General features: G+C 42.1%; 1 protein-coding gene across 2 annotated transcripts in view; it reads right to left on the bottom strand.

Annotated features, from left to right (window-relative positions):
* Nucleotides 1–78: 78 nt before the first annotated feature.
* The window catches only part of arfgef1 (ADP-ribosylation factor guanine nucleotide-exchange factor 1 (brefeldin A-inhibited)), a 50,643-nt gene continuing 23,881 nt past the window's right edge, over nucleotides 79–26,840 (bottom strand). For both annotated transcript variants that reach the window (XM_080050330.1, XM_080050331.1), the window contains exons 8-39: nucleotides 25,220–25,470; nucleotides 24,555–24,685; nucleotides 20,327–20,561; nucleotides 19,545–19,644; nucleotides 19,065–19,204; nucleotides 18,827–18,935; nucleotides 16,032–16,233; nucleotides 15,813–15,924; nucleotides 14,046–14,251; nucleotides 13,843–13,927; nucleotides 13,546–13,711; nucleotides 13,003–13,154; nucleotides 12,743–12,871; nucleotides 12,481–12,639; nucleotides 11,653–11,797; nucleotides 11,370–11,460; nucleotides 11,050–11,090; nucleotides 10,747–10,916; nucleotides 10,082–10,233; nucleotides 8,757–8,929; nucleotides 6,939–7,099; nucleotides 6,726–6,856; nucleotides 6,370–6,499; nucleotides 6,023–6,158; nucleotides 5,442–5,580; nucleotides 5,025–5,088; nucleotides 4,742–4,883; nucleotides 4,509–4,648; nucleotides 3,986–4,157; nucleotides 3,650–3,788; nucleotides 1,870–1,987; nucleotides 79–1,388 (exon numbers count right to left, since the gene is read on the bottom strand). In XM_080050330.1, coding sequence (XP_079906456.1) covers nucleotides 1,167–1,388; nucleotides 1,870–1,987; nucleotides 3,650–3,788; nucleotides 3,986–4,157; nucleotides 4,509–4,648; nucleotides 4,742–4,883; nucleotides 5,025–5,088; nucleotides 5,442–5,580; nucleotides 6,023–6,158; nucleotides 6,370–6,499; nucleotides 6,726–6,856; nucleotides 6,939–7,099; nucleotides 8,757–8,929; nucleotides 10,082–10,233; nucleotides 10,747–10,916; nucleotides 11,050–11,090; nucleotides 11,370–11,460; nucleotides 11,653–11,797; nucleotides 12,481–12,639; nucleotides 12,743–12,871; nucleotides 13,003–13,154; nucleotides 13,546–13,711; nucleotides 13,843–13,927; nucleotides 14,046–14,251; nucleotides 15,813–15,924; nucleotides 16,032–16,233; nucleotides 18,827–18,935; nucleotides 19,065–19,204; nucleotides 19,545–19,644; nucleotides 20,327–20,561; nucleotides 24,555–24,685; nucleotides 25,220–25,470 — 4,643 coding nt within the window. In that variant the 3' untranslated portion in view covers nucleotides 79–1,166. The remainder of the gene's footprint in view (nucleotides 1,389–1,869; nucleotides 1,988–3,649; nucleotides 3,789–3,985; nucleotides 4,158–4,508; nucleotides 4,649–4,741; nucleotides 4,884–5,024; nucleotides 5,089–5,441; nucleotides 5,581–6,022; nucleotides 6,159–6,369; nucleotides 6,500–6,725; nucleotides 6,857–6,938; nucleotides 7,100–8,756; nucleotides 8,930–10,081; nucleotides 10,234–10,746; nucleotides 10,917–11,049; nucleotides 11,091–11,369; nucleotides 11,461–11,652; nucleotides 11,798–12,480; nucleotides 12,640–12,742; nucleotides 12,872–13,002; nucleotides 13,155–13,545; nucleotides 13,712–13,842; nucleotides 13,928–14,045; nucleotides 14,252–15,812; nucleotides 15,925–16,031; nucleotides 16,234–18,826; nucleotides 18,936–19,064; nucleotides 19,205–19,544; nucleotides 19,645–20,326; nucleotides 20,562–24,554; nucleotides 24,686–25,219; nucleotides 25,471–26,840) is intronic.

The raw sequence follows: 26,840 nt of genomic DNA, 5'->3' as shown, positions 1-26,840 counted from the left end.
TAAATTAAATGAATGTTGTCCTCTCATCCTTAATGATCATTTATAAGTCAGTGATTCAGCATTTAGAATAAACCAAGTTCAAAAACTTTATTGACCTAGAACCTGATTAGAATGCCAGATGATGTATTGTACAGAAAGTTGTACATTATCTTTTTTGCAACATAGAAAACTTTACATTGCTGTATCATATACATTTTGTTTTCTACATCGATGAGCAGGAATGCATCCCATTCATACTTTAAAGCACAGCTAACGTTTGTCATTTTCTCTATACATATAACTTTCCCCCAAACCAAACCAAAGAAACAAAAAACATTAAATATATTATTAACTTTTGATTTTGTACACAAGAGTGAAAACTAAACTCAAACATAAAAACAGAATAATGACGCACAAAGCAGCTAGCATCAGGTCTTATCTTCCAGTTTCAGAAGCCCAGTTATCATCCATCTACGATAAAAACAAAACATATAAAATGGAATAATTTAACCCTTCACTTGCCACGGTCTTGTTCAATTACAAATCATTCTGTGTAGGACAATCTACGGGAGGTGATACAGTCAAATAAATTATCACAAGTTAAATCTCCAGTGCATTGGAAAAAGAGATCAAGTGCAGCAAATAAACAAAAATAAATGAAATCTAGTGTTATATGATTATATTACACAGCGGCAGATCTGTACAACTAGTTTCATCCAAGAGGCTTTCAATGCTAATGTAAGCCATCTGCGGTGCAGACAGAAAGATCATTACTATCCATGTGTGACAAGAGAGTCACATTTCATAGTGACTAAATATGTCTTTTTGCATGTTGTTGAAATCACTCACTCTTTACTTTTTAGATATACAGTAAGAAGCACACATTTGTTGAAATTGATTCCTTCTGAGCAGATCACAGATATGGTAACCGTCAGTTGTTAATCAGTAGTTTCATTGCTACACCTCATACAAGTCATCACTTTTTCACTGTGATGTCAAGTACTCCGTCTGTGTGTATAGGCGTGTGTGTGTGTGTGTGTTGACGGGGTTAAGGGTGCGGGTGGGTGTTAGCAGAGAGCCGATTGATCATCAGCTATTCAAGTCAAGTGTTTTCCATAAAACTGCGTGGACGGGCCCCTGAAGTGACACTGAGCTTCGGTGCGCATGTGTCTGTGCTCCAGAGACCGTCACTGGGCCTCCTCTCCGGCCTCCTCCGCCACCTCCGTGTCTGCTTCCTGCGTGACGTGTGCCGGCTGGCGCTCCGCTTCAGGCTCAGGCAGCTGCGCGATGTGAAACACCAGGCCGATGCGCAGGTAAAACTTTCTCAGAACAGCCCGCAGCTCAGGGATCAGGTCGAACTGCATAATCTCACACAGCAGAGGGTAGTATCTGGACGCATGGGCCTTGAACTGAAGGTGGAGGTGGAAGGAGACATAATGAACAAACACTTTTAGACACTAATATATCTCATACATGTGCTGGCTATTTTGTCCAAATGGCTGAAAGTAAGAAATTGCATTCATTTCTGATATTTATACCATTTACCAAAAAATTGTATACATTTGCAATTGGCTGTAAAGTATGTGTTAATATAGAATGCATACTACTAGTAAACAGTTAAAGCACTCATTTAAAATCATTGCACAAGGCATATTTAACTGCAAGTTACAAATACAATCCCTGATTATCTTTAAAAAAAGATGACAATGTGATCAAAGCTTACATTTTTGGCTCGTTACCGGGATGATAGAAACTGTGATTACACTCTATGGACAGGAAATATATGGCCTCATCTGTTATTTCTTGATAGGAGTATAACAGTAAATTATCTTGTGTGTGTGTGTGCGCAGTCAGGAAAGATGTTATGAAGTTTTGTTTGTGGCCCCTTACCCGTTCATCGCTGATCTTTAGCACCTTGGTGAGGAAGAGCAGCAGCAGATTGGTCCAGGCCTCTCTGTGGCTCTCTGAGGTCAGAGCCAAGAAGTAAGCCACGGCCTCACTGCACACACTACAGCAACACAAAGAAAGATACATTTCAGAAAGAGAGCATACGGAATACTATGAAAAAAGCAAAACATCCTTTTAGAGCCGTCTTGTTCTATAACATATTGCAGCGTGAAAGCATCTGCGTCGCTGTCTTGCTTATCACAAGAAAAATTGCCCAGATTGGGGATTAAGAAGTCTGTTTCTCGCTCTGTAACTGCTAATTAAAAGCCACGACTGAGGCTATGACAAACACAATTAGACATTCCTTCCCACTGTTTAAGCTTGCGGGAAACCGACGACACCTCTGACCTTTCTACATCGGCCCTGAGGCTGCTCTTTTGACATCCGCGCCATCTGTTAGCCATTCATGTTAGCCCCCTCCACTCCCTCCCTCCCTCACTCATACTCACAGCTCTATTGTACTCCAAAATTTGTGCACTGATCAAACATTTCCTGTGTGCTGTACTTGGCCTCTGGTAAACAAGGATATTTGTATGTGTGTGTATGTGTTAAGGTTGAAAAAGAGAGAAGGAACGAAAAAAACAGGCACCGTGACAAAAAAACGGTGTCTATACGAATTAGGTTTCTGAGGCACTTGCACACACAGAGACTCTCCTTCCTCATCTTCTCTCTAATTATGAATGCAAGTAGGAGAGACGGGCAATGATTCTGCTTCATCTCGATATCATTATCAATTCGAGGGCGAGGCTGAGAGATAGAGGGGTTGACGGCTGCTTGCGAGGCGCTGAATAAAGATCCAGCGATGACAGCAGTGCTGACTGAACAATGGAACATCAGTGTCTCGATTCCCTTGGATCTAGACAGCACAGGGCACCTATTTCAGAGAGCTGCAGAGCTGTGCACACACTGTGCCTTTTCCATGAGTAAGTGACTGTAGAAAGTGACAACATCAATCCCCCCCTCCCTCCCTCTCTCTGTGTCTTTTGTTCCTATGAGGGAACTATGGACGGTTCTTTTCGGAGAAGTGGGATTTCTTTATTCCCACTTACGGAGCCAGTGCTGGTGAATGTGTTAGATACGTCTTGGGCTCAACTCCCAGTTCTCCCAGAGAACATGTGCATACACTCGCACGCCCACGCAGGCCGACGCTGGAGCAAACTGATGGCTATCCGTCGATATATTAATATTTTGCAGATGTATTGGCAAAAACATCCGTGATGTGGTGCCAACTGATTCTGCAGGATTGATGGTGAATGGAGCCCTAAAGGTCTGGAGTATTTTCAATAAAAACAAACTGCCCTCGAGCAATATCAAAATCATAAGCGTATTATCATTTTCTTCTGGATGTAATAGTCAGACCAAAAAGTCCCATATCCGTCGATCTCATGCAAAACTAATTAAATTAATAAACCAGTTTATTCAAGGGGGAAAGCGGTCCTGTTCTGAAAATTAAGAGCACATACATTTATTTTTTCCCTATGTCTCACAGAAACCAAAGATTAATAGTTTAATCTGTTAAGGGCATCTACGCTGCTATGCCTGCTAATGTTTTACTGACACAAGCACTTCAGTCATTTTCTGTGGGCATATTGTGGTATAGTAACCTGGGGACAGACAGTTAACTCCAGTAATGAGTGTTGGAACAATAGTACAACCCATATGGAAAATTGTAATTCTGACTACCATCAGCAGTTGAGCAGTGAGTCACATTTGTGTTCCTTACTTGAGCAGTCGTCTCTGCACCTCCTCCCAAGCGTCCCGCCGACCCTCATCTGTGTACATGCGAAACAGGATGCGCAGGCCGCACGCCAGGCTGCTGGTCTCCTGCTTCAATAGGTTGGGCTTCGACTTTCCTTTGAAACCTTGAACACACGCACACATACAGATACACACAGATAAATTCAGATCCCTTTTATTATTATGGATTATAACCACACAGCCGTAGGGATACAACACAGCCCCAAGTTAAAGTTAATCACATTTGAACTCAATGTTCATTTCTTCTGACCTTCCAATGAAAGCAGAACAACAACAATGCTGTAAGTGATATTTTTCCTACCTGCTTTCCACAGTAAGGTCCTCTGCTCGTTGTTGGAGTTGAAAGCCTTAGCGAAGTGGTGTGACTCTAGTAGGCAGTCCAGCAACTTGAAGAGCTGTTCTGAGGTCAGGTAGCGATACATGCCAGGGTCCTGGTTCTCCACTGGGACGTCTGCTGCACACGAGGGATCCCGCTTCACAAAGACAAAAAAAAAAACATTTGATTATTATTGGCATTTATCACACAGAGCAGAAACACAGAAAAAGACTTCAAGGAGCCGTAGCGTCTAAATCTTTTTTTTTTTTTTTTAAAGATATTTTTTGGCATTTTTATGCTTTATTGACAGTGCAGAGAGACAGAGGTGAAATGGGGCAGAGAGGGGAGTGACATGCAGAGAACGACCGCGGGTGGGAATCGAACCCGGGTCTGCTGCGGGCCACGCCTTACCAACTGAGCTAAAGGCGCCCCCAGCGTCTAAATGTTCTAAACCAAACAAATGCCATGTGACTCTTTTACTGTATCAGAGAGAGATAAGAGTTTGTACCTGAGCAGCAGCAAAGTTCTCAGCATCTTCCTTCTTACTGGTGGCAGGAAAGAACACAATGTTATCGATGGTCTGGATCAGCTCCAGCTGCACCACGCACTTTATCAGCAAAGCTGCAAATAATCGCTGCTCCTGGACCTCTGTAGAAAGACATGGGTAAACTTCCATCAGAACACACACAGACACACACACAGACAGCAGCATTTAGTCTTTGCGTAGAGGGACAGGCTTACTTGTTGGGGTCCGGCTCCTGGGGCCGTCCTCGCTGTACTGACTCTGCCGACGGCTCTCCACGGCAACCCTGTCTATGCTACTGATGGAGTGCTGGTCGTCTGAGCGGGACTGAAAATCCACTGACTTCTGGGAAATGGAGTCCTAGGAGCAAAGTGGGCAGAAATGAAATTCAACAAATGTGACCAAGAGGGAATTTTAAGTTCAGTCAAAGAAAATCACCTGGCACAAGTACCAAACACAGAGATTCATTCACAGGCGAAACAGATAAAAAATACTCCTCACCAGCTGTTTGTCTGACAGGCTCTGTGTTGTTAAGTGTTCCCCCTCTGGTCTCCATGTTAACAGCCTGAAAAATAATTTACTTAATGAATCAGATATAGTGAGGTATGAGGAGCTAGAAAATACAAGTTTTTTTTAATACTTTATTTGAAAATACATCAAGTTTAACAAAGTCTTGATTTGGTTATAGTCTTTGTTGATTGATAAACCCATTCCCTTATATGTTTGGTTAAAAAAAAAAAAAAAAAAAAAAACCTACATGAGAAATTCATTGCAGATTGAGTAAAATAGATTATAATTCTATTTTCCTGTAATGCCATTTACCAACCCAGTTTAAAATAAGAATCTGTGCTAAATTTAACACTGGGCTTGTCTATTTGACTTGGAAGAGAAGGCGGTTCCATATTCATGGCGGCTTACGTGTGTGGGATGGTGGTCTTGAAGATGTCCAACATGCAGTTACATGTCTTGTCCCAGGTCTCCGGGCAGAATTTCTCCCCGTTGAGGATGACCACATTCTCTAGACAGTTGGTGCCTGAACGGGCAAGCTGCTCGTTATCTACAGAGGCACAGGGGAAGAGGGTTTGGTCGAGTGGAGGGAGACACAAAAGAAAGAGTAAATTAAAAATGACAAAGTGAAAAAAAAAATGGTAAGACGTAACGATGTATAAAGTCTGCTGAGATTTCCACCTTTTTATCTATTTTCCAATAAACAACACAGGAGTCCAAAAAACGTTCATTGATTATGTCTTGACCTTCCTCTTTTTGTAAAGTGGACCAGGATTGATGCAGCACATAAAAGCTTGGAGGCAATCTCTAAAAGTTCTGTCAGCATGGGTTATTATTTTGACCTCCATAGCCTGCATCGAAAGTAAAAATGACTTCCTCTTTTCTGTGTCAGACAAGAAGAAAAAACAAAACCCTCACGCTGCACACTTCCCAGGATTCTCAAGGTACTTGTGTGAAAAGAAACATGAGTGGAAGCAGAAAGGGTTGCTCACCTTGCTGCACACACCAGTAGAGCTGAGCCAGAATGTCGTCCAGCAGGACTCCATTGAGGGACTCAAAGTACTGGGTGAAGACATCACAGATGGCGTAAAGTGCATGGTTGCAGGTGGTGGTCATCCACTCTGCTTTCTGTTGGTGCAACACAACGTATGTGAGAGGTTTCTCTAGCAACATGAGAACAAAAACTACAGCGACAATACTGCAAGCCTAGAGGTTAGAGATTGCCTATTGACGACCACTGGTCATGTCCAAGTGTTCCAACCAATGAAGATGGAGGTTAAAGCAGCTATGAAACACAGGTTTTGAATAGGCTATTGAGGATGTAAGCCTAGTCCTGTACCTCAGTTTGTTGCTCAGGAAGCTTCATGTTGTCAAATATCCTGAAGACAATTCTGAACAGGTCTTGCCACCAGTGTTTCTCAAACGTGTGTCCGTAGGTCTTCATCACTTCGAACATCACAGTCAGCCCCCTTGGGAATGCACACACACAAATTGTAATTTCCTTGGTGCCAGAACTGACAACTGACAATAGTCTATTTTGCAAAGATTTGGATGTGCAACAGCACTTGCTGGTCTTTATTGCTGTCTTTACAATGAAATCAAAAGTCAATGGGTTTTTAAAAATAAGTTTTATGGCTTTAACAATGCCCACTATTGTGGCCCTGAAATAGCAGACCGAAGGTGAACCGTGCTTACCTGGTCCTGACATCCAGCTTACACCTGTTGATGATGCAGGAGAGCTCGAAGAGGATGGGGAACCAGCCGCGCACCCACACGCGGTCCTCGGGCGCTACATTCATGTCATCGCTGGTGTAGTCTTTGAAGGCCTGCCACAGAAATTAGAGTTGATGTTCACCACTGTACTATTAGATTAATAAATGTGATTAAACGCGATAGACATAGCCTGACCTGTGGCCTCTCTGAGACGTATTTGGCGCAGTGTCTGATGAGGCGGATGGCTTCCATGCTGGTGTCCGGGAAGGACGCGTTACAGGCAAACTCAGACAGACACTTGACTGCATCCTGGAAGGAGTCGATGGTGGCTGCAAAGTGCTTTTCGAATACATTCGCTGGTGGAAAATGAAATCGAGGGAGATTAAAGGCAGAAAAATAGAGAGGGATGGGTGCAGGGAGATTTAGATATTCAAAGGGAGAGAGCAGATAAATAGATTAAAACATGAATGAAACCGGGGAACAAAATAAACTAGAAATGCAATTCCTTGAAGAAATTGCGGTGTGAATGCTGACGCTGCTGAAGCTGATGCTGAAGCTTCACTGCTGAATGTTGATGAAGAACGAAGGATAAATATATCTGAATCAACAGAATGGTTGAATAATAGAATGTTTGAAAAATGTGGAATATATGGAAGTTTGAATGGACTTTCTAGCTGAATTGAGGAATGAATTATGACCTTGAACTATGACCTCCAAAATGCAATCAGTTCATCTTTGAGTCAGAATCAACATTTGTGCAAAATTTGAAGAAAAACCGTGGAAGCGTTCATGAGATAATGCAGTCACAAAAGGCAATGTCACAGTGACCTTGAAATTTGACCTTTGACCTCTAAACTCTTGTGATGTCATCCCTGAGTCATAATCAACATCTGTGCAAAATTTGAAAAAAAAAAAAAACGTGGAAGCGTTCATGAGATAATGCAGTCACAAAAGGCAATGTCACAGTGACCTTGAAATTTGACCTCTAAACTCTTGTGATGTCATCTCTGAGTCATAATCAACATCTGTGCAAATTCTGAAGAAAATCCGTTGAAGTCTAAAATGTTGTGTTGGAACGGGGAATCGAACCCCCAACCCTGTGTTCAGCTCAATCAGGATACTACCATGTAATGTCCTGAAGGAGCTGAACATGTAAAATGTGGAATGAAGTTTATCGGATGAAAAATCACTGAGTTAACGCAATTTGAATTTTCTCCATCCGCATGGAATGGGGCTGTGGCGTCATTTCGGGACCACAAAATTTCAAATAAATATACATATTTTCGGGGTCCTAGAGCACATTCCAGAGGAGGTAATTTCAAACTCGTGAAAAAGTTGAACATTTAGAAAGTTATTAGAGGAAAAGCATTCTCAAACCCTCGACTTAGGCAAATTTCACTTGTATTCTGGATATATCATAAGAGATTGGACTCTTCTCCCATTCTGCGACCTACATTATCCTATGATGTCACAGACAGGTGCAGAGGTCTCCATAGTGACTGACAGCTAATCAGTGTCAATTGTAAACAGCTGGTACTGTACACACGTACAGACACTTCTCTCCCAAAGAGAATTATACAAATTAATGTCCTGAAATAGCTGAACAATTGGAAGGGTATATGAAGTTTCTGGGAATAAGTATGAATGAGTAGCAAGGATTTGAATATTTTTCATAAAACGTTGAAGAAGTATGAAATTATGATTTTTTTTTTAAATGTTGAAATGGTCCCAAGAAGCCCTTGAAGAGCTGAACATTTTGATATATGGAAGATGTTTGAAGGTTGAAGTATGTTGAAGTTATTGAAGGCCAAAAAAGTGGCGGAATAAAAATAAGAATAAATACGCAGAATATTAAAGCTGTGAATGCTTTCAGCATTTTGCTTTCAGCATTCACACCAATAATTTGAAGGCTGTAGGATATTAAAGCTGTGAATGCTTTCAGCATTCACACCGATCAGAGGTTGCCATTTAATTTCATCCCTTCCTAGGTGTCTTTGTGTGTGCTGGACTCACTGACGATGTGGCCGGTGGTCTGGAAGGCCAGCTCCACTATGCTCTCGTCTTGGTCTGAGGCCGCCAGGTGGAAGACGGAGAAGATGTTCTTCCAGCCTGAGCGGATGTTGGCTGCCTGGGAGTTAACCATCTGGGCTATGCAGCGCACCACCATGTCTCTGATGGTGGGAGACCTGGACATGGGAACACAACAGGGTTAGGCAGAGGATAAAGGGGAGCGAAAACAGGCGAGCCGCAGATGATGACGGATAAGAAAGAGTCAAAGAAATGGTGCTCAGCAGCATGAAGAAAATATGAAGCATAAGAGTCAAACAACTGAAATATAATAAAGGTAATTCAACTTCATTATAAGGGCGAGTCAGAGATTCTGGAAATGCTTGTTGTAAAAATCTTTGTTTTGTCAAATGAGCAGATATTCGCTGATTTTGACAAAAGGTGATTTTGACAACAAGCGTTCCGACTCCACATTTAATGTCAAATATCTTTGAAAGCACTGAAAGGATCCCATACTCGGGCATTACTCCAGCATTGGCTGGTCGTGGCATGACGTGTTTTCACACCGACAGTTGCCATAGTGAAGTGCACTCCTAATTGCTCAGAAGTTATGAATGAGAGAAAAAAAGGCTGCCTCAACTAACCACCCCCCAAAAACACAGACACACAGAAACAGACACAGACACACACACACACACACACAGCAGAGGGGGGCAGCCTGAGTGCGTCTAATGCACACTGCGCTGCGGGGTTTACATGGCTGCCTGCCATCTTCTCTTTGCAAAGGCTCTCAGCATGTTCAATCTTTAGTTGCTTTCCTACTAACACCGCTAATCCTCTTTCACATGAATGAAAATTGTTTTACATAATAACTTTACGTCTTTTGACGTTACAATGGCAACAAAAAACACAGCTAATTTATAACTGATCTCTGTTCAAAATTCAACAGAGGCTGATCAGGGACTCTGCAAGAAAGAAAAGGCTTTTGCATGAAACCACTTAGAGGGTAATGCAAACAGACTGAAATGGGTCAGTCAAAATTCTCAGTTGCTGCTTTTCACTGAGTGAGCAACCAAACAATCTGCCAACTCACTGCTATAAGAAAGAGAGAGAGAGAGGGTCGAGGCAGAGAGGGAAAGCGATTGAAGGAATAACAAATGAGGTCGAGGGGAGTGCCAGTCTGCAGCCTTGTGAGAAACAGCCCCAGAAATAGTAATTACTCAGAGCCACAATACAGGGTTCGTGTTTGCACCACCCAGCACTACAGATGTCCACGGGAGGAGTAACATAAGCACTCAACAGCTGTATTCTCCATCTGTATGTCTCTTTACCTGTTCTTTTTCATGATGTGCTCAAAAGGCCTCAGAAAGTCTTTCTGGAATCTGAAGTTGGCCAGCTCGCCCTTCTCCAGAAATTTCATGGAAAGTTGCCTGAGAGAGTCCACAGCGAAAATTGCCACGTCTTCATTGGAACTACAGCCAACCTGCATGATGCGGAGATGAGACATATTTCAGTAACATCGGATTATTTGAAACCATTTTCCAATTGAAGTGCAGCATTCCAAGAAAAATCTTTTTTCATTTGGAAATCCTGAGGAAATAGTTTACCCTTCAGCAGTAAAAAGGCAAACAATTTAAAATTGACTTCCAGACATGATCAAAGCCTATTTTAATGATTTGATTTTAACACATGCCAAACTGATTTTGCAGCTACAAAGTGACAAATGTGTCCTTGAATCACAAAGTACCAGAAAGCTTTTCTGGCAACCATTTGCGTTTATCTACAACCTAAATCAACCTTGTGTAAAACAGAAGGTGGGAGACGCGGTTTTGCAACCTCCTTCAGTCCATTCCCAACAGCAAAGGTTTATTCTCACTTTGGGCAATGTAGATGATCAATAATGGAAAATAGTCAACGAAAAATATATCCAACACTATTTAAATTTATTTTCCGTCTTAAAAACTTGCTTCTGCTTCGGTAACCCATCCTCACCCACCTTGTTGAAGTGGTCTCCGATAACTTCCCAGATCCTGGACCATTGCAGCCTGATGCGGCCCATGTTGTAGTAGGAGATCTCAACTATTTTTTGCAAACTGAACATACGTGGGTGTGTGGGCGAGGCCAGCTCATCCATGGACACTGCGCACAGCCAGCGCACAAAATCGACTGAGGGAAAGATGGGGAAAAAAAGATGTTGTTGGCAGTGGAAGTGACTCACAACAATTAAAAATAACTAAAGTGTACCTGCCCTTGAAGCAATAACAAGAACACAGTGTGGAGCTTGATCAGCTAGACGCACCTATTGCGTTACCATCCAGTCTGGTAGAACCGGTGAAAATCCTAAAGCAGAAACATATGTTAGACAGATTTAGACATCAATTTGCATTTTTTGCCAAAAACACGAGATAACATACTGCCCACATTAAGTACATGTATAACCCATTAATGTTAAACTGGCTTTCAATGTGTGTTTTAATCAGTCCTACTTTAATCTAATTTTTTTATTAAATTATGTTGGGGAAAATTGTATGGGAAAAAAATGAACGTGAAGTGTTCAACCAGACCAACTCAAGTCCAAGTTTTCCTGTTTTCTCTCAAATTGAGGGAGGACCACAGTACCTGTCCACAGCCACCACTACACTCTGAGAGCTGGTCTCCCCGATGGACTCCTGGATGCTGGCGATCTGCTTACGGTCCACAGTCCCTCCCACTAAAGGGCAAAACACACATGAAAGCAAATCATTACACAACATCTACAGCTGATATAACATTTTATGAGTTTATTTTAAACTCAAGAATAAGTTTAGTATTGAAATACAGTTCCAATGAAAAAAAGAGGCACAAGGACAGTGCTATAATGATGGACATGCTTTGTATGGAGTGTTTATAAGCTAGTGCTGACCTAGACCCAGGTACTCGTCGTTGCTCTGCTCCTTTGTGCTGGTGATAAAGCCCTCTTTCCCTCGCACAGTCCCTGAGATGTAGCGCGCCTTCACCCCTGTACCGATCAGCTGGGCCAGCTCCAGCTGACTGATGCACTTCATGATCTGAGGAGGAGCAAAGGAAGAGGCAGGACAGGGACATATTTAGAGAAAAAAACGCATATACAAAGAAACTAAAAAAGACATGACGGAATGGAAGAACGCGGGACTGTAAAATATGTGTATTGGGAAGGAAAAAGGGATAAGTAACAATCAAATAAGAAAAACAGGCAAAGATTAGAATCTATGGTATTTGTGTACCAGCATGACTGGCAGTATCCAACTGTCATAATATACTAAAAAAAAAAAAAAACTTATGACTCCTAAAGAGTTGAATGAAATATCGATGAACTACCAGAAAATCATTCAAAGTCATTCCTGTAGTTTTGGTTTGGAAAGCCTTTACTTTATATTTATTTATTTAACCTTTATTTTCACTTGAGAGATCAATTGAGGGGTGACCCTCATCTGCAATGATGTCGAGTCAGCTCTATAATCTAGATATAGCTCAAGTTAAAAACTTGCACGGCTTGTTTAATAAAATCTTTTTAATTTTTAGAACATATTTTTAAAGTAACAACCCACAAGAGAATGTTTCACGTTGTGTCTGGAAGCGAAAAATATCCATCGGAATTTGAGGCCTACTCTCGCTCAATGCTTGAATCAGGGAAATAAAATATGAGGGAAAAAAAATCACAGAGTTCCGGTGAGTGATTAAACAGCTTTGAGTGACGGTGAGCACAACACACCTCGTGCCAGGAGTTGCCCAGGTAGTTGCCGTCGGTATGTGCCACAGTGATGAGGGTCTTGATGGTGTCAATATTCTTCTGCTTCATCTCTGAGATACCGGAGCTGGCTGTCAGCAGGGTGAACCTCGCCAGGGCCTGCACATAAGCATCCCTCTCCAGCTGTTGCATTGACAAAAAAAAGGAAAAGAAACTGTGTAAAAAAAACTGCACGCTAAGAGATAGGGTAAGACAATATGATCCTTCCCAATTGAGACTGCGGTACCTGTATGCAGAAGATGCACGCTATCCTGATGGCAAAACGAATGCCCTCCAGACACAGGAAGGCCACCTCGGTGTCGTCACAGTCCTGAAGACCCACGCTGAAGGCAGCCAGGAAGGGTGTCCATGCCAGCTGGGGAACAGCAGAGGGAGGAGGGGTATAAATTGTGTGTGAAGCTGTGCATGTCCCTTACAGAGTATTTGTGTGTGTGTGTGTGTGTGTGTGTGTGTGTGTGTGTGTGTGTGTGTGTCTGTTCGCGTTACCTTGAACATGGGCCTGACGTGCTCCAGATGTGTGGCGCTAGTGAAGGGAGCCTGCACGTGACTGACGGCCTCCATCAAAGCCTTGGCCGTCTTAGCCATCTGCTCCATCTCCACGTTGTACAGCAGACGCCTCTGCTTCTCACTAGCCACACCTGTGACACAGACACACACACACACACACAGCAATATTTTTAACAGCAACCCAACAACCTCAGCAAGACAAAAAACACTGCAGCTTTAAAAATTATGTCAAACTCTGCCAAGCGTGAAAGAGGAACTATTTGGAGACAAAATATGACTTTGTGCCAATTGCAAAAAAAATTGCAAGCAGCTCATTCAAATGTTTTTCCACAGAACAATTGATTAAAAAGATTCCCAGCAGTGCATAACTCCTCCATTGAATTGCTTATTGTTATTTACACTGACATTTGGACCAATGGATTAATCAGCAGCATCATTACACCAACACATGTTTTAGGGTAAATGGCACAGGATAATAGCTGGAATCTCAGTCTTAGTATTTATCACATATTCCATACTCACTGTGCTTGTTGGACTTCATGGTGATCTCCTTGGTTTCCTTCATGGCGATCTTTTTCCCGGCGATCTCGTCGTAGATGGCCGAGAGGTATTCCTCGGGCAGGTCTTTGCTGTCGTTGATGCCGCGGTTCATCTTGATGTATTGCTCTTTTGTCATTTTATTCTTTACCTTTAGTAGAGAGAAACCGACAGCGCTACGGGTCAGACACCGACTATTGCGACGGCCTGCAATTTATTTTGCTCTAATATCTGAGGGAACGACTGTCGAAAACACATTCCCAAGAGTGCCGCTGGCCTCACCTGTGGACTGTGAAGGTCTGTCGTCAACATGATGATTGAGTAGGCGAGGACGTACGCGGTGTCGGCGCTAGCAAAGAGGGTTTGTCTGGAAAGAAATTGAAAGGGAAAGGACAGAATATGTATTGATTTGACATGCATGTTGTATAATCAAATTCAGCCATTTAACATAAGGCAGGATCTTTGGACCAGAGATATAAACTCACCCCTGATTGCATTCCAGATATCTTGCAGCAAATTTCTCCATGAGCCGGTCGATCTTCTGGGCCTCTCCGGGCAGCCGGAAACCCTCCAGGAATATCCTGAGCGCAGACACAAAGTCTTTGCCCTGAAAGTCCATTTGATCCACGTAGGCGTACATCACCTCTTTATTGAAACGGTCATTGTCCCCGAGGAATTCTCCCACTTGAGTCTAAGAGAGCAGACAGAGGTTGGTCATTTTTTTAACATCAGTGCAACATAGAAGAAAAAAAACAACAAAAAACAGACTTAAATCTTGCTAGACGACATGAGGTCTGTGTTGTTTCTTACACCCTGTGCGTCCCTTTCCACGAGAATCTAATAAGAACCACATTCACAGCAGCAGGACATTGTAGATAAAGTGACAGCTTGTGACACTCTTATGCTTATCTACTCTGTTCGCTACAACTGATGCGGCTGTGGTGGTGCCACTGCAACTAAGGGCCTGTGTCTCTAACCAGATGTTATGAATGCTCTTAAACGCTGATTATCACAGTGCACAGACACCCCGGGGGCTGTCCAATCAAGGCAGAGTGTGCTGCTCATTACGGCCTCTGCACACATCCTGAGTCTACCTCTGGAGCGCGTCGCCTTACCTTACTGCTGCGTCTCTCGGACTTTTCTCGGACACACATGGAACGTCTCAGCAGCTGCTGCAGCGCTGCTTCTAAAAGCCCTATCTTTCTACACAAAGTTTTCATAGATAATTCCCATTAAAAATTAAGTTCTTTCGTGTCATTTATGATGCATATGATTTATATTGAGTCTAATATTGAGTCTGGACAGTAATCCGTGCGCCAAATTGCATTTTTTTATTTTTGCCACATTTTCGCTTGTTGGAAGTTTTATTTTGAAAGGGACACACCAGGAAATGGTGAAACTACAGCGAAAGCTGCCGGTATGAAGTCAATATGACTCTCAGCAGAGTATTTCTCTATCAGTTAAAGCAGAGAGACCCGAGAGAGACGCGCGGCTCTCAGAAAAAAATAGGCGAGCCTCCTGAGGTAAAGGGGAGCGTCGCTGCAGACGTGCCTCCGACGCGCATCAGCAGTGCGTCTGAGGTTGGATGTGTGCCCGCTCTAGGTTGATTACACGGTCAGTGACAAAAAGTCAGACGCAGACGCGAGGTAGACGCGCGGTAGAGGTAGGATGTGTGTGGGGGTCGTTAGAGTTAGCATTTGCGCTGGTTCCTTTAGGATTTATGCCCGGGGACAGTGATTAGATTATTGTGTGTGGCTTCGGTGCGGTTTGGCCGGCTGATGCGCAAGTCAGAAATTGCAGAGTTGGTGGGGTTTGACGGGCTATTTGTTTATTGACCGAGCAATTTGCTGCTACTTTCAGCTGCAATACAGACACACCCAATTAAAAGGAGCTGGAGTTGAGGGCTAATGCAGGCTACAAGATGTTATTTGCCTGTCGCTGTGTGTCCCGGACACATTTTTTTGAATGGTGAGATCAAATTCAAGTTTCCTGCCTTTCCTTTACAATCATGTTGAGGAAATTTCACATTATTTTTCTATAATTATCATTCAATTACTTAGTTTTAGAGTTAACTGTGTTGCTAGGTTTTTGCTAACATGTTTTTAGGGCAGAATGCATCACACCTGCACTTCAAAATGTGTTTTTTTCAAGTGGAATAATCTTGTAATCAGTATACCACCCCTCAGATTATAACTCGTGTTGGGTTCGCTTGGCTGAAGAGAAATTCAATAAATACGGGTTTGACTTGTTACCGAATCAAGCCTCTCCTCCTGGTGCAAGAATTGAGCGAGATCCTCTGGGGTTGTACCCAGCATGCCTTGCTCTTGAAGGTACTGGATTCCTCTCTTTGGTTTCTTATTGAACCTGTGGAGAGACACAACACACTGCTGTAGTAGCTGCTGCAGTAGCGCAGTTTACACAGAAGAAAAATTCACATTTCTGTTTTAAGATGTGTGCGTATCAGAACGTACAGGTCGATGCCTTGCTCGATGATCTCCTTTTGCTGTTTGAGGACTTCAAACTGCTCGGGGTTGTCTGTGCCTGACATCTGGGTGCTGTAGCTGCCGATGCCCGACGAGGCTGTGGAGTCCAGAGAGTTGATGCTCCCGTAGCGGTTTATGGTCTCCGGGGCCTTGGTCTCTGTGCTCTCCTGCTCTGACGGTTTCTCTTGGCCTGAAGAGCAAAACAATAACAACAACACAACGTTAGGTAGACTCAGAAGAGGTGATCAATGAGTTGAAAATAAAGAAATAAAGAAATACAGGTGCATCTAAAAAAAAATAAAGTAATTTCATTGAAAAGTTAACTCAAAAAGTGAAACGTTCATATATTCTAGGTTCTACCTTATCCTAAAATCCAGAATCTGAAAATATAAGAATATAACATAAACTTCAAAGATTTTGAATGAAATGAATTACAGTTAAAATTAACATTTTGTTTATATTATTATTATTTTTAAATGCACCTGTATTTCTATAGTGACTGTAGGAAGCAACCGCCTGAGACCACTGCAAAGGTGAGAGTTTTCTTTAATGAAACTCTGCTGTTTGGCACCTACAACAGAACTAAGCTTTTACTGCAGGAGAGACAGTCTCCAGTAATTGAAAGGGCAAACTGCAACCCAGAGATCGAAATGACCTTTTTAATTAGTGTTGTTTGCAGGGAAGGTATGCACAATTGATTTACTCGCATGCAAACAAGACCAATTCTTTATGAACTCCAGAAAAACACACAATTATTGAAACGGAACAGGTGCAAAGCAGGCTGGGATATCATAAAAGGAGGAGCCACCATTAAATGCTGGTTTGTTAAGCCTGCCTAGACAAGCTCAGTAGTGATGTTTGGTCCATCCTGTAACCCTGCGCTAGGGGCCAGGCGTCTCATTACCCATCGGAAACTCTTTAAAACATTCAGGACAGTGTCGTGGTAATGTGAGCTGGCAGTGTGCTTCCCATTATTAAGCTTAGAGAGAAGAGAGAGAATGATGGAGGATAAGGGGAGGAGGGTCAAATGAACTGAACGTTTTAAAATGTGTCCTGCTGGTCAAATACTTAGAAACAAGACAGCATTAAAGCAAGACCAAAAAAACAGCATGTATTTTTTTTTACCATTCTTCCTTTTTGGCATTTTTCTTTTATCGGACAGTTTGAGAGACAGAGATGAAATGGGGTAGAGAGCGGACTGAAATGCAGAGAACGACACGGCCGGATTCCAACCCGGGTCTGCTGGGGTGAGGACTGTGCCTCATGGGGACGGGTGGGGGACACGGGACACACACACACACACACACACACACACACACACACACACACACACACACACACACACACACACACACACACACACACACACACACACACACACACACACACACACACACACACACACACACACACACACACACACACACACACACACACACACACACACACACACACACACACACACACACACACACACACACACACACACACACACACACACACACACACACACACTAACCACTACACCTACAAGTGTCCCCTTTACCATTAGTTTAATTAAATCCACACATGGTCTTGATTACAATCTACAAGGTGTAAGTGAATAACTGGGGAATACCTACAAACAACACAGGTTATATTAGGCAAGACGAGTACAAAATCATCTAAAAAGCTACAGACACAACAGGCTTTTGATTCTCATCACAGCAACACGTTCTAGCAAACACTCGTACTGTTCTTTGTTTACCTGCTCTCGCTTTGAAGTCATACACAAAAGGGAGAAAATGACACAACAAGGGACATGTGAAATATTGAAACTTGCACAATTCAGTGTTTTGTATTCATAAATTGTATTGCTCTTCCTCTTCACCACAGAAACAAGTCTCTGTCTGGAATCCCCAACAGCCAGCAGGGCGAATTTAACATTCAAAATTCTAATTCTGACCTATGAGCTCCTGCTGGATTACTAATGAGCGGTCATAAGTTTGGGAAAGATCACGTCTCTGCGAGTAAACTCAACTGCCTCAGCTGGTTAGGTTTGACAGCTGAGCCCCGGGCTAGCCGGTGGACAGTTCCAGGGATATTTGGGATCTCTTCCCAGACCATTTCACAAAGGTGCTCAGCTCTTGCTCTTCAGTTTGAGCTCCTCCTTTGGGAAACAACAGAAAGCCTGGGGTGTGCCGAGGAACACCGGTGGCCAGTCTCACAGGCGTTTCAGCTTCAGGTATTATGTTTCTAGACTGAAACCTCCTGGATTAGCCGGTCTGAGCTGGCTCTGTGGCCAATGGCCATCTTCATTCTGCTTGCTCTGGCTGTGGCAGAGCTGGACTGACACTCTGTAGCTTTTCTGATGATTGCCAACTGCCCAATCCTACAGCTGACTGTAGCTGAGACAGATTTTTCATTTTCATTTTCATTTAACTTTTATTTATCCTCGAGAGACCAATTGAGGGGTGACCCTCATTTTCAATGACGTCGAGTTAAAATTTGAGCTTTATGACTAACCCTAGTTAACCCTGATGATGAACTGGACTGATTGTGGCGAAAGGCAGTTATTACTTCGGCAGTATCATCTATGACATGCACTTTCCACCACACAGGTTCAATTCTACACAGATTTTTTTTTACCAACACTAAAAAGAAAAACATATTTTTGCCACTTAAGAATAAACTAAATATTTGGTCACTGTAAAAGGAACAAACTAAAGGTTGTTTTCTATTGTATTTAGTTCATGTTGACAGATGATCTTGATAAATCACACTCATGTTCATCGTGGTCTTACCGAGGCTGGTCTGGGAGTTGGGGTTGACGTATTGGTCTTTGCTCCATTCTACCATACATTTCAGGATGGACACCAGACATTCAAGGCCTTTTTTTCTCAGGGTCAGCTCCTAGAAAGAGAAACAAAAAGTTATCCCCAAAAGGAATGAAAAATAACCGTGATAATGCCATACATATTGAGATAACTGCAATACCAAAAAAAAACACTTATACTAAAAAATGAGAGAGAAGAGTATCACCTGTGGGGGAGTTGTACCAAGCTCGTGGCCTCCGCGACCCTGTGCAATTTTGGAGAGGTCGTTGACCAATCGCTCGAATATGTTAGCAGCATTCAAGTCACAATCATAGTTGACGTAGATGTCCACCACGCTCTGGGCATCTGGGAGACACAGAGGGAGAATGCCAGTATTAAGAATGTAAGAAACAGATACAGACAGCTTTTATGGAGTCTAAAGCCAGCATTTAAATACAATTGGGACCTTCACAACAGGGTAAATATAATCATTAAAATGAATTGAAACCCTCACCAAATGATGCCGCAATTAAACAAATTTTTAGCTGATAAGAGTATTTTTCTGGTTATTTGTACCAGTAGCTTCTCTCCTAAGCCTCAATTACTGCCTCATTATTAAATCTCCATTTCTTAATAATTACTAATCAAGAATTGCTGTTAAAAAGGCATTTTCCTTCATTCAAAAGAAGCAAACAGAGACACAAACCTGCGCATATTCTAGTGAGGGTCTGTATGACCATCCACTTGTGGTCGTAGGAGCTTGTGGATGTCTCGAGGATGTAGAGGAAAATCTCCTTGAAGAAGACCTGCAAACAGAGTCAGAACGGGAGTGTTACAGCACCATGGGATAAGTCAACTGGCTGTTGCATTGAATAAATAGTATCAGGTTGTCAATATCAGGATATTCCAAATGTGGTGTTCTTAAACAGAGAAAGACTAATGTAAGTAGAATAGGACAGATCCTAAATGGCTATCATATTTAGACTTACAGGAAAGTAGTTGAATATGAACCTATAATTTGTTGTGAGTACACATGTCAAAAGGACTGCTTTTTGAATTCTAATCTGTTGCAGCTGATATTTTTTTTAACCCTGTTTCATTCAATTATTCCCTTTTTAAAAAGGTGCTATGAGGAACTTTTAAATATTTCTGAAACAGTCAGTCTTATGACTGATGATCATAAATAACATGTAACATCAAACAAGAACACCAGTGCAAAGAATGCTATTTTTATAGAGTTTTTCTTAATGCCATTGTCATGGGCACGCTCACCCAGGAACAACAGCTGGCGTAGTAAAAACTGTACTGCTTTTGTCCAAAGGGGGTGCAAGAATGAACAAAAACTGAAAGTTCTCTCGGAGCACCTTTAATATAATTAATTTCCTGTGTTTCCCAGAAACTGCCATAGAAGGATATATACAGTAAAATAAAGCTACTGTACTTAGCCAACTAGTTCATCAGGTTACAGACTGAAATGTTCTGCATTACCTCGATTTGCATCTTGAGGTGCGTCTTGAAGTGGGAGAGCAGAGTGAGGAAAATGGAAAGGGAGAGCTCGAAGACCTCGGGAACGGAGGAGACTCCGTTCTTGGACAGGGCCACGCACAGGTACTGCTTGATGGCGTTGATGAACATCTCGTTGGTCTTGAAGATGGGCCCGGCATTCTGCAGGATGGACAGCAGCAGCTGGAGGGACAGCACCTTCGATCGCAGCTCGTGGGATCTAAAAAGGGAAGGAGGGAGAGAGAGAAAAGAGAGGGCTTGGTAAGGTTCCCCCACTAGACACTTTTACTTTACTTTTTATGCTTTCGACATTTTATGCACATCCCTGACCATTATGTGTAGGTGCAGAGCCGGCCCAAGCCTTCAGGGGGCCCTAAGCGAAATATGATTAGGGGGCCCCTCTCCAATGTTAGCGCTGCTGAAACTATAGATCTTTGTTAAATATCATTCACACACCCAGTGTTTTCCGCTAGTAACTCCACTGTGCGGCTGTGCGAAAATATTAGACAGCCGAGATTCAGACCCTCCTAGGGGGGTCCGGGGGTATGCCCCTCCGGGAGATTTTTTTAACCTTTTTAAAGTGAAATGCATGAATCTGGTGCACTTTGAGAGGAAAATTAAGAGGCTAAATCTGAGAAATTTTGTGTGGACAAATAATTTGGAGACACTGGGTCAGATGAATTAGAAGCTATTGAAGAAGGACACATGGATTTTCCATAAAAATATTAATATAAAATAAAATATTATGGGTTGGGCTTGGAGCTCTTTTTCTTTTACGGGACATATTTCTCTGTAATATAGTGAATGCATTTAAATGCAGTGTGAGGAACGAAGCAGAAGAACTCTGTTGTCCAGCTACTGTATATTTTTTTCCACAGACAAGGCTGACATAGGCTATAGACTATACACAGTGCATGGGCAACTGAGGGCAGCCCCATTTCCAATTGTTTTTAAATAAACTCAATACACACTGTGCATGGATGTGAACGTGACATGATCAGATAATTTCGGATTTCTTCCCAGATGAACTGATTACATTTTTAGGCTATTAAAGCGGCAACGAGTAACTTTTAAATATCTTTTAAACAGCCTCATGTTTCCTCTCATAATCATAAATTACCTTTAACAGCAAACGAGACCATCAGTGCAAAGAAAGACGTTTTTATATAGTTTTTATTACTGCATTTGATCTGGTCGTACACCCAGTCCGATTTTCGGTTCACGCGTGCATGCTCTATGGTCACATATCCGTATTGGTCACAGATTTCAGTGAGGTGCAGGAACGCGATTTGAGAAGCCTATCCCTCCAGGTGAGGGAAGGGGAGCGGGAGCCTTGTTTGAGACAGTTGTTTGTCGTCATAATGACCGATAACGGGGCTGAACCATAAAAGAAAAAAAAAAGAAAATGCAATGAAGAAAAGCTAAAAGGGAGAGTGATAGGCGGGCGGGAGGGCGTTGCCAAGCAACGTATACACAATTTCACGCAGCGAAACTAGACTGCAGTGTTTACTCCTAAATGAATGAGCGGTAGCCTACTAAAACAAAGTTTACTTTGCCTCACCAGCATCATCAGATGACCATTATTCATCGGAAATAGTCATTATTTACAACATAAACACATTACCTCATCGTGATCCATACTAACTAACTGCCATCTCTCGTTCATTCGCTTTGTGTGAGGACACGGGGACTCGTTCAGCTCCGTGAGAGGTGACAATGCATCAACTCATTGCAATCAGGTGTGTTTAGCACTTACTGGCATTAGTTGATGCTGTGTCACCCATAGACTCACGGAGCCGAAAAGAGTCCGGTGCCCTCACACTTTCAACACACGGACACGCACCATATTGCTTCCTGATTATTTGAATCTTGCACGCCTGCACGAGCTACAAAACAGCTTCACGACAGCTGGCGTCGTAATAATACTACCGCTTTTGTTCAAAGGTGTCGCCAACGTGCCGACTTACTCGTAGTAGCTTTAATTATCTAGACCAAAACATTTTATTCCTTTTTTTGTATGATAACTCACATTTGCATAGTATGATGTTAATAACAAACACACAAACTAAAAAAAAAAAAAAAAAATTTTTTTTTTTTTTTTTTTTTTTAGGGGGCCCCCCAGGCAGTCGGGGGCCCTAAGCGGCCGCTTAGTTCGCTTATGCCTCGGGCCGGCTCTGTGTAGGTGCGTGTGTTTTTTTAATGTTATTATTTGACTATTATATGTATGTGGTTTCCATCCATTCATCCATCCATCCCCAATTATTAAAACAGTTGTCTTTGGTGTATGAGTACATACAATTACAGGCCCGTACAGTACCTGTATCATTTGCTTTTGCACTGTTCTGTGTAACCTAACCCTTTGAGAATGAAGCTGGCTCCTGCATACAACAACTTGAGGGATTTTTTTCCTCCTAGCCATGTGCTCAAGACTGACTCAAGACACACTGTCCAATCTGATGAGCATTAACATTTGAGACGCAACACGTCCAGCTATAACAAGAAAGAAGTCACACTAAAACCAAGTAAGTATGGGCAAATTATCTGACCTTTAAGCAAAGTTATACCTCAGAGAAGCAGCAGTGTAATTCACATCATAACATATCCCCCATCTAGAGAGTTCACATCTTCAGCAGCCATCATAGAGATGCTAAGGCAACTAAATCAAAGCTCCTCTGTGTGTCGAGCCTTGTCTCGTCTGGGCTGTTGTTCCGCAGCAGCAGCAGGACAGAAAAACCAGAGCTCAAAAAACAGACTTTCAGCTACTTTATATGCAGAGATTGGCTGCCTCTCTGCAATGTCTTCTATCTCTGGCGAGCAGACAAAGTAGAATTTATGTGGTGCAACAAAAATGTGTGCGACTCTTCTGCTGCAATTACACAAGGACTACTTTGGAAAAAAATAAAAAGGCAACACTTTACAATAAGGGTGTAGTGTGTGTGTGTGTGTGTGTGTGTGTGTGTGTGTGTGTGTGTGTGTGTGTGTGTGTGTGTGTGTGTGTGTGTGTGTGTGTGTGTGTGTGTGTGTGCGCGCGACAGAGGGTGATACATCCTGCAGAGCAGCCTTGTTAGGTTGGTAAAAGGTTTCTATCTGGCAGTGATAGTCACATCAGGGCCAAGGACACAGCCTTCTTCAAACACACAAACCCACAAGCATCTCCACCACGTTCATTTTGATAAAAAAATGGCCTGAGTTAACATTTGGCTAACTGACATAAAAAATAACATGAATAAAAAAGCACACACACACACACACACACACACACACACACACACACACACACACACACACACACCTCTGTTTTTGTCAAAGCAGGAGCATGTTCAGTAAGGAATACTAAATGATGGCAATGTTTGATAATTTTTTCCTTTGAATAAGGAAACAGTTAACAAGCGGGGATTCTGTGCTTCATGAAACCAGGAAGTGATTCACAATAGCGATGAGCGATGCCTCATTGTCTCCTTCATCACTGTTTTGCAGCACAATGCGTTATCACTGGAGCAACCCTAATTTTAAACCATGACTCATGCCTATTCTTACACCCCAATGCACTCACACAGAATAATGACCAAGGCAATACAGTGGCTGGACTCACTGTCACGGCAGTAGCATCAAGTGGAAGTTCTGCTTTCTTCTGCTTATCAGGTGTAAAGATATTTATATTGTAATGTTCAGGGAAGTTAGGCAGCAAAGGTCAATATTTGTTGGAAAAGGTTAAATGCTAAAACAGTTTCAGTTTAATTATGGTAGAGCCTTTCTAGAAAGGGACGTACACAAATTGGAACTCATAGGTAAAGCTGCAACTAATGATTGATTTTATTATGGATTAATCTCTATCCATTCTTGGTCAAATCTATCGGAACCAACTCTCCAGAACCCAATCATGTTCACTTTATTATCAGAACATTTTCAAAACACATTAGAAATGAGTTCACCTGCAGATTATTTTATGCACACATAAAACATTTGTAAAATGAATCCATGTTGTGAAGAGATTAAAGCAAAGTAAATGTGAGCAGCTACTCGCCATCCCATCCAAACACTCTTGCCATCACTTGAGTTGTTTCTATCCGTTTCTAAACTGCAGAAGACGGACTTAACAATCCATTCATTTTAGAAGACCAAACTTTCAGATAAAGATTAAATAACAAACAAATTGGCAGAGTGCATAATACTATAATCCCATTTGTGCACACACCATCCAGTGAATTCTTACTTGGGATCAGGGGGTCCATCTGACAGCGGCTTCATTGACAGCTTGCAGAGCGAGCGAAACACAAGGAAGGCGTCTTTCTGGAGGATGTGGGAAAACTTTGCTCCTGGCGGGCCGGGCGTTGCTCCTGATTCCTACAGAGGAATAAAAAAACATATAAAGACCCTGTTAACCCAAATTCACAAAATCCTTCCAACTATGTTATTTTGGGAGTTAGTCACATGATAGTAAGCATCTGAAAAGAGTTTGGCATATGTGTCAATCCAAATGAAAGATATTGACATTTAAGTCTGATAAACTTTACAGAAATTAGTTTTTATTTTTATTTTTTTAAATGGGGCGGGCTATGCTCTAGGATGCTCTTATTACACAATAAGTATTCGGAAATAAATCACGTCAGTCCTCTGCCCAAACATTCTATAAAAACTGTTGACTGTTGCCATGGAGACAGTTTGATACAGCCAAGCTCACAGTCCTGTCCAACGGTCTACACATAGTAAAAAAAACTATTCATTAAGATTTCCTTAAAAGCTTATTGAGACACCCAACTTTGATGTCATATTTCCATTTTTACTATTTCAAACCAGTTTTCCAGACACTTGTGCACTCATCAACAGCTTATTTGGCTGTATCTCTTGTCCCCACGGCTCTTGTCTCGTCCGTTTTACCTGAGTGTCAGTGGAGGAGACGGACAGTCGGTCGTCGGGCAGCGAGGGGGTAAAGCTGGCAGAGATGGGCGTACCGGGGATGCCGTTGGCGTGGACGTGCTCGCTGTCACTGCTGCCCAGGGTGCCCTCCTCATCCAGGGAGCTCTGGGTGCCCTCCGTCACCGCCTCAGCTGGGTCAGACTCTGCAGGCTCACTCTCACCGCCAGTCTCCTTGGTGTCGGAGCAAAGGTTTGTGGGGTCCAAGCAATGCCCTGTGGTGGTGGTGATGGAGAAAGGGATGAATTGGAATGATGAAAAGGGATGGCAGATTGATCATAAGTCTTAATATGAAAGAGAGTTTAAAAATTGAGCACTATGCAGTTTCAGGAAGTGTGGATTTGTTTACATTTGCAGAGCCTGCAGTTAGTTTACAAAACATATATTTTCTTGACATGCACTCTTATTATTGAATTTTTCTATCATCCTAAATCAAGGCAAAATTATTTTGAGGCACCTTGAACCAAACGTAAGAAAAGAACGTGTTTGTAAACAAAATTGAGGGTTAAACAGTAACTTTTCGGATAGCTTTCTAGTGTTTTAGGGATCTAATGTTCCTGTAAGTAAGTTAGGAGAATATACCTGAGACATTTTTCACTTCTCTGACACACCGAAAGTTACCTAGTGCACCTTGAAACATCTTCTCGAACTACGTGTTTTATGACCGGAAAAGATTTTGACATGATGTTCTGGTCAATTACAAAAAGAGAAAAAAATGACAGTGGCACATGATCGAACAGCATGTTCAACATCCTCTCAGAGAACTTCCAGGTTAGGAGAGATACTAGAGTGCATTTCTGATTGATGTTCCTCCCCAGCATGAAAGCCTGTTTGTCAAAATTGCTGCTCTAGGCTAAAAGTGTACTTGAAAAAGGAAGCAAAAGCACTATTCTGTGTGTACAAGTTAATGAAGTTTTTACTTGCAGCCATAGATTATTTTTTCTGACTACAAAGCCAGAGTGCTTTGCCCTCTTTTGTTTGTTAGATTTTAAGGGAACATGAGGGAGCTTGACCTGACCTTTAATTATAGTGTACATTCAGAAACCTTGGTGGGTTCAGAGACCTTTTGTCACCAGAGAGGTGCTTCTTTATCTTTTATCAAACAAAGCACCATTTTCTTGTCACTGAGTTGCAGCTTGTATAGTCATTAAAATGCTCCTTTTTTCCATTCAAGAAGGGAATTTGCCAATAACTTGAAAATAAAATCCCATGCATGAGTGAAAGGGGAGGCGCCCTAAACAAAGAGCATAGGGGTAGTTCAGACGGTGGCAGTAGGACTTAAACGTGCTGTTCATTGATACTGATCGTTGATTCATTCATAACTGCAAACAAATGTACCAAAACAAATACACTGTTTTTACTTTTATTTTAAGGTGGATTGTGTTGCTAATCCCATTTTATGTGATTGTGCTCCTATTTCCTTAGAAATGACTCCTACAACATTAGATTTACAAATCTGCCTAATTATATATATATAAATACACATATACATACATACATACATATACATACATATATATATACACACACACACACACACAGGATAATTTAATATATTATATTATATATATATAATTTTTTGACT

This window comes from Ammodytes marinus, assembly GCF_949987685.1.
Source record: "Ammodytes marinus genome assembly, chromosome: 21".
NCBI lineage: Eukaryota > Metazoa > Chordata > Actinopteri > Uranoscopiformes > Ammodytidae > Ammodytes > Ammodytes marinus.
This window is presented reverse-complemented; position numbering and strand designations above follow the sequence as displayed.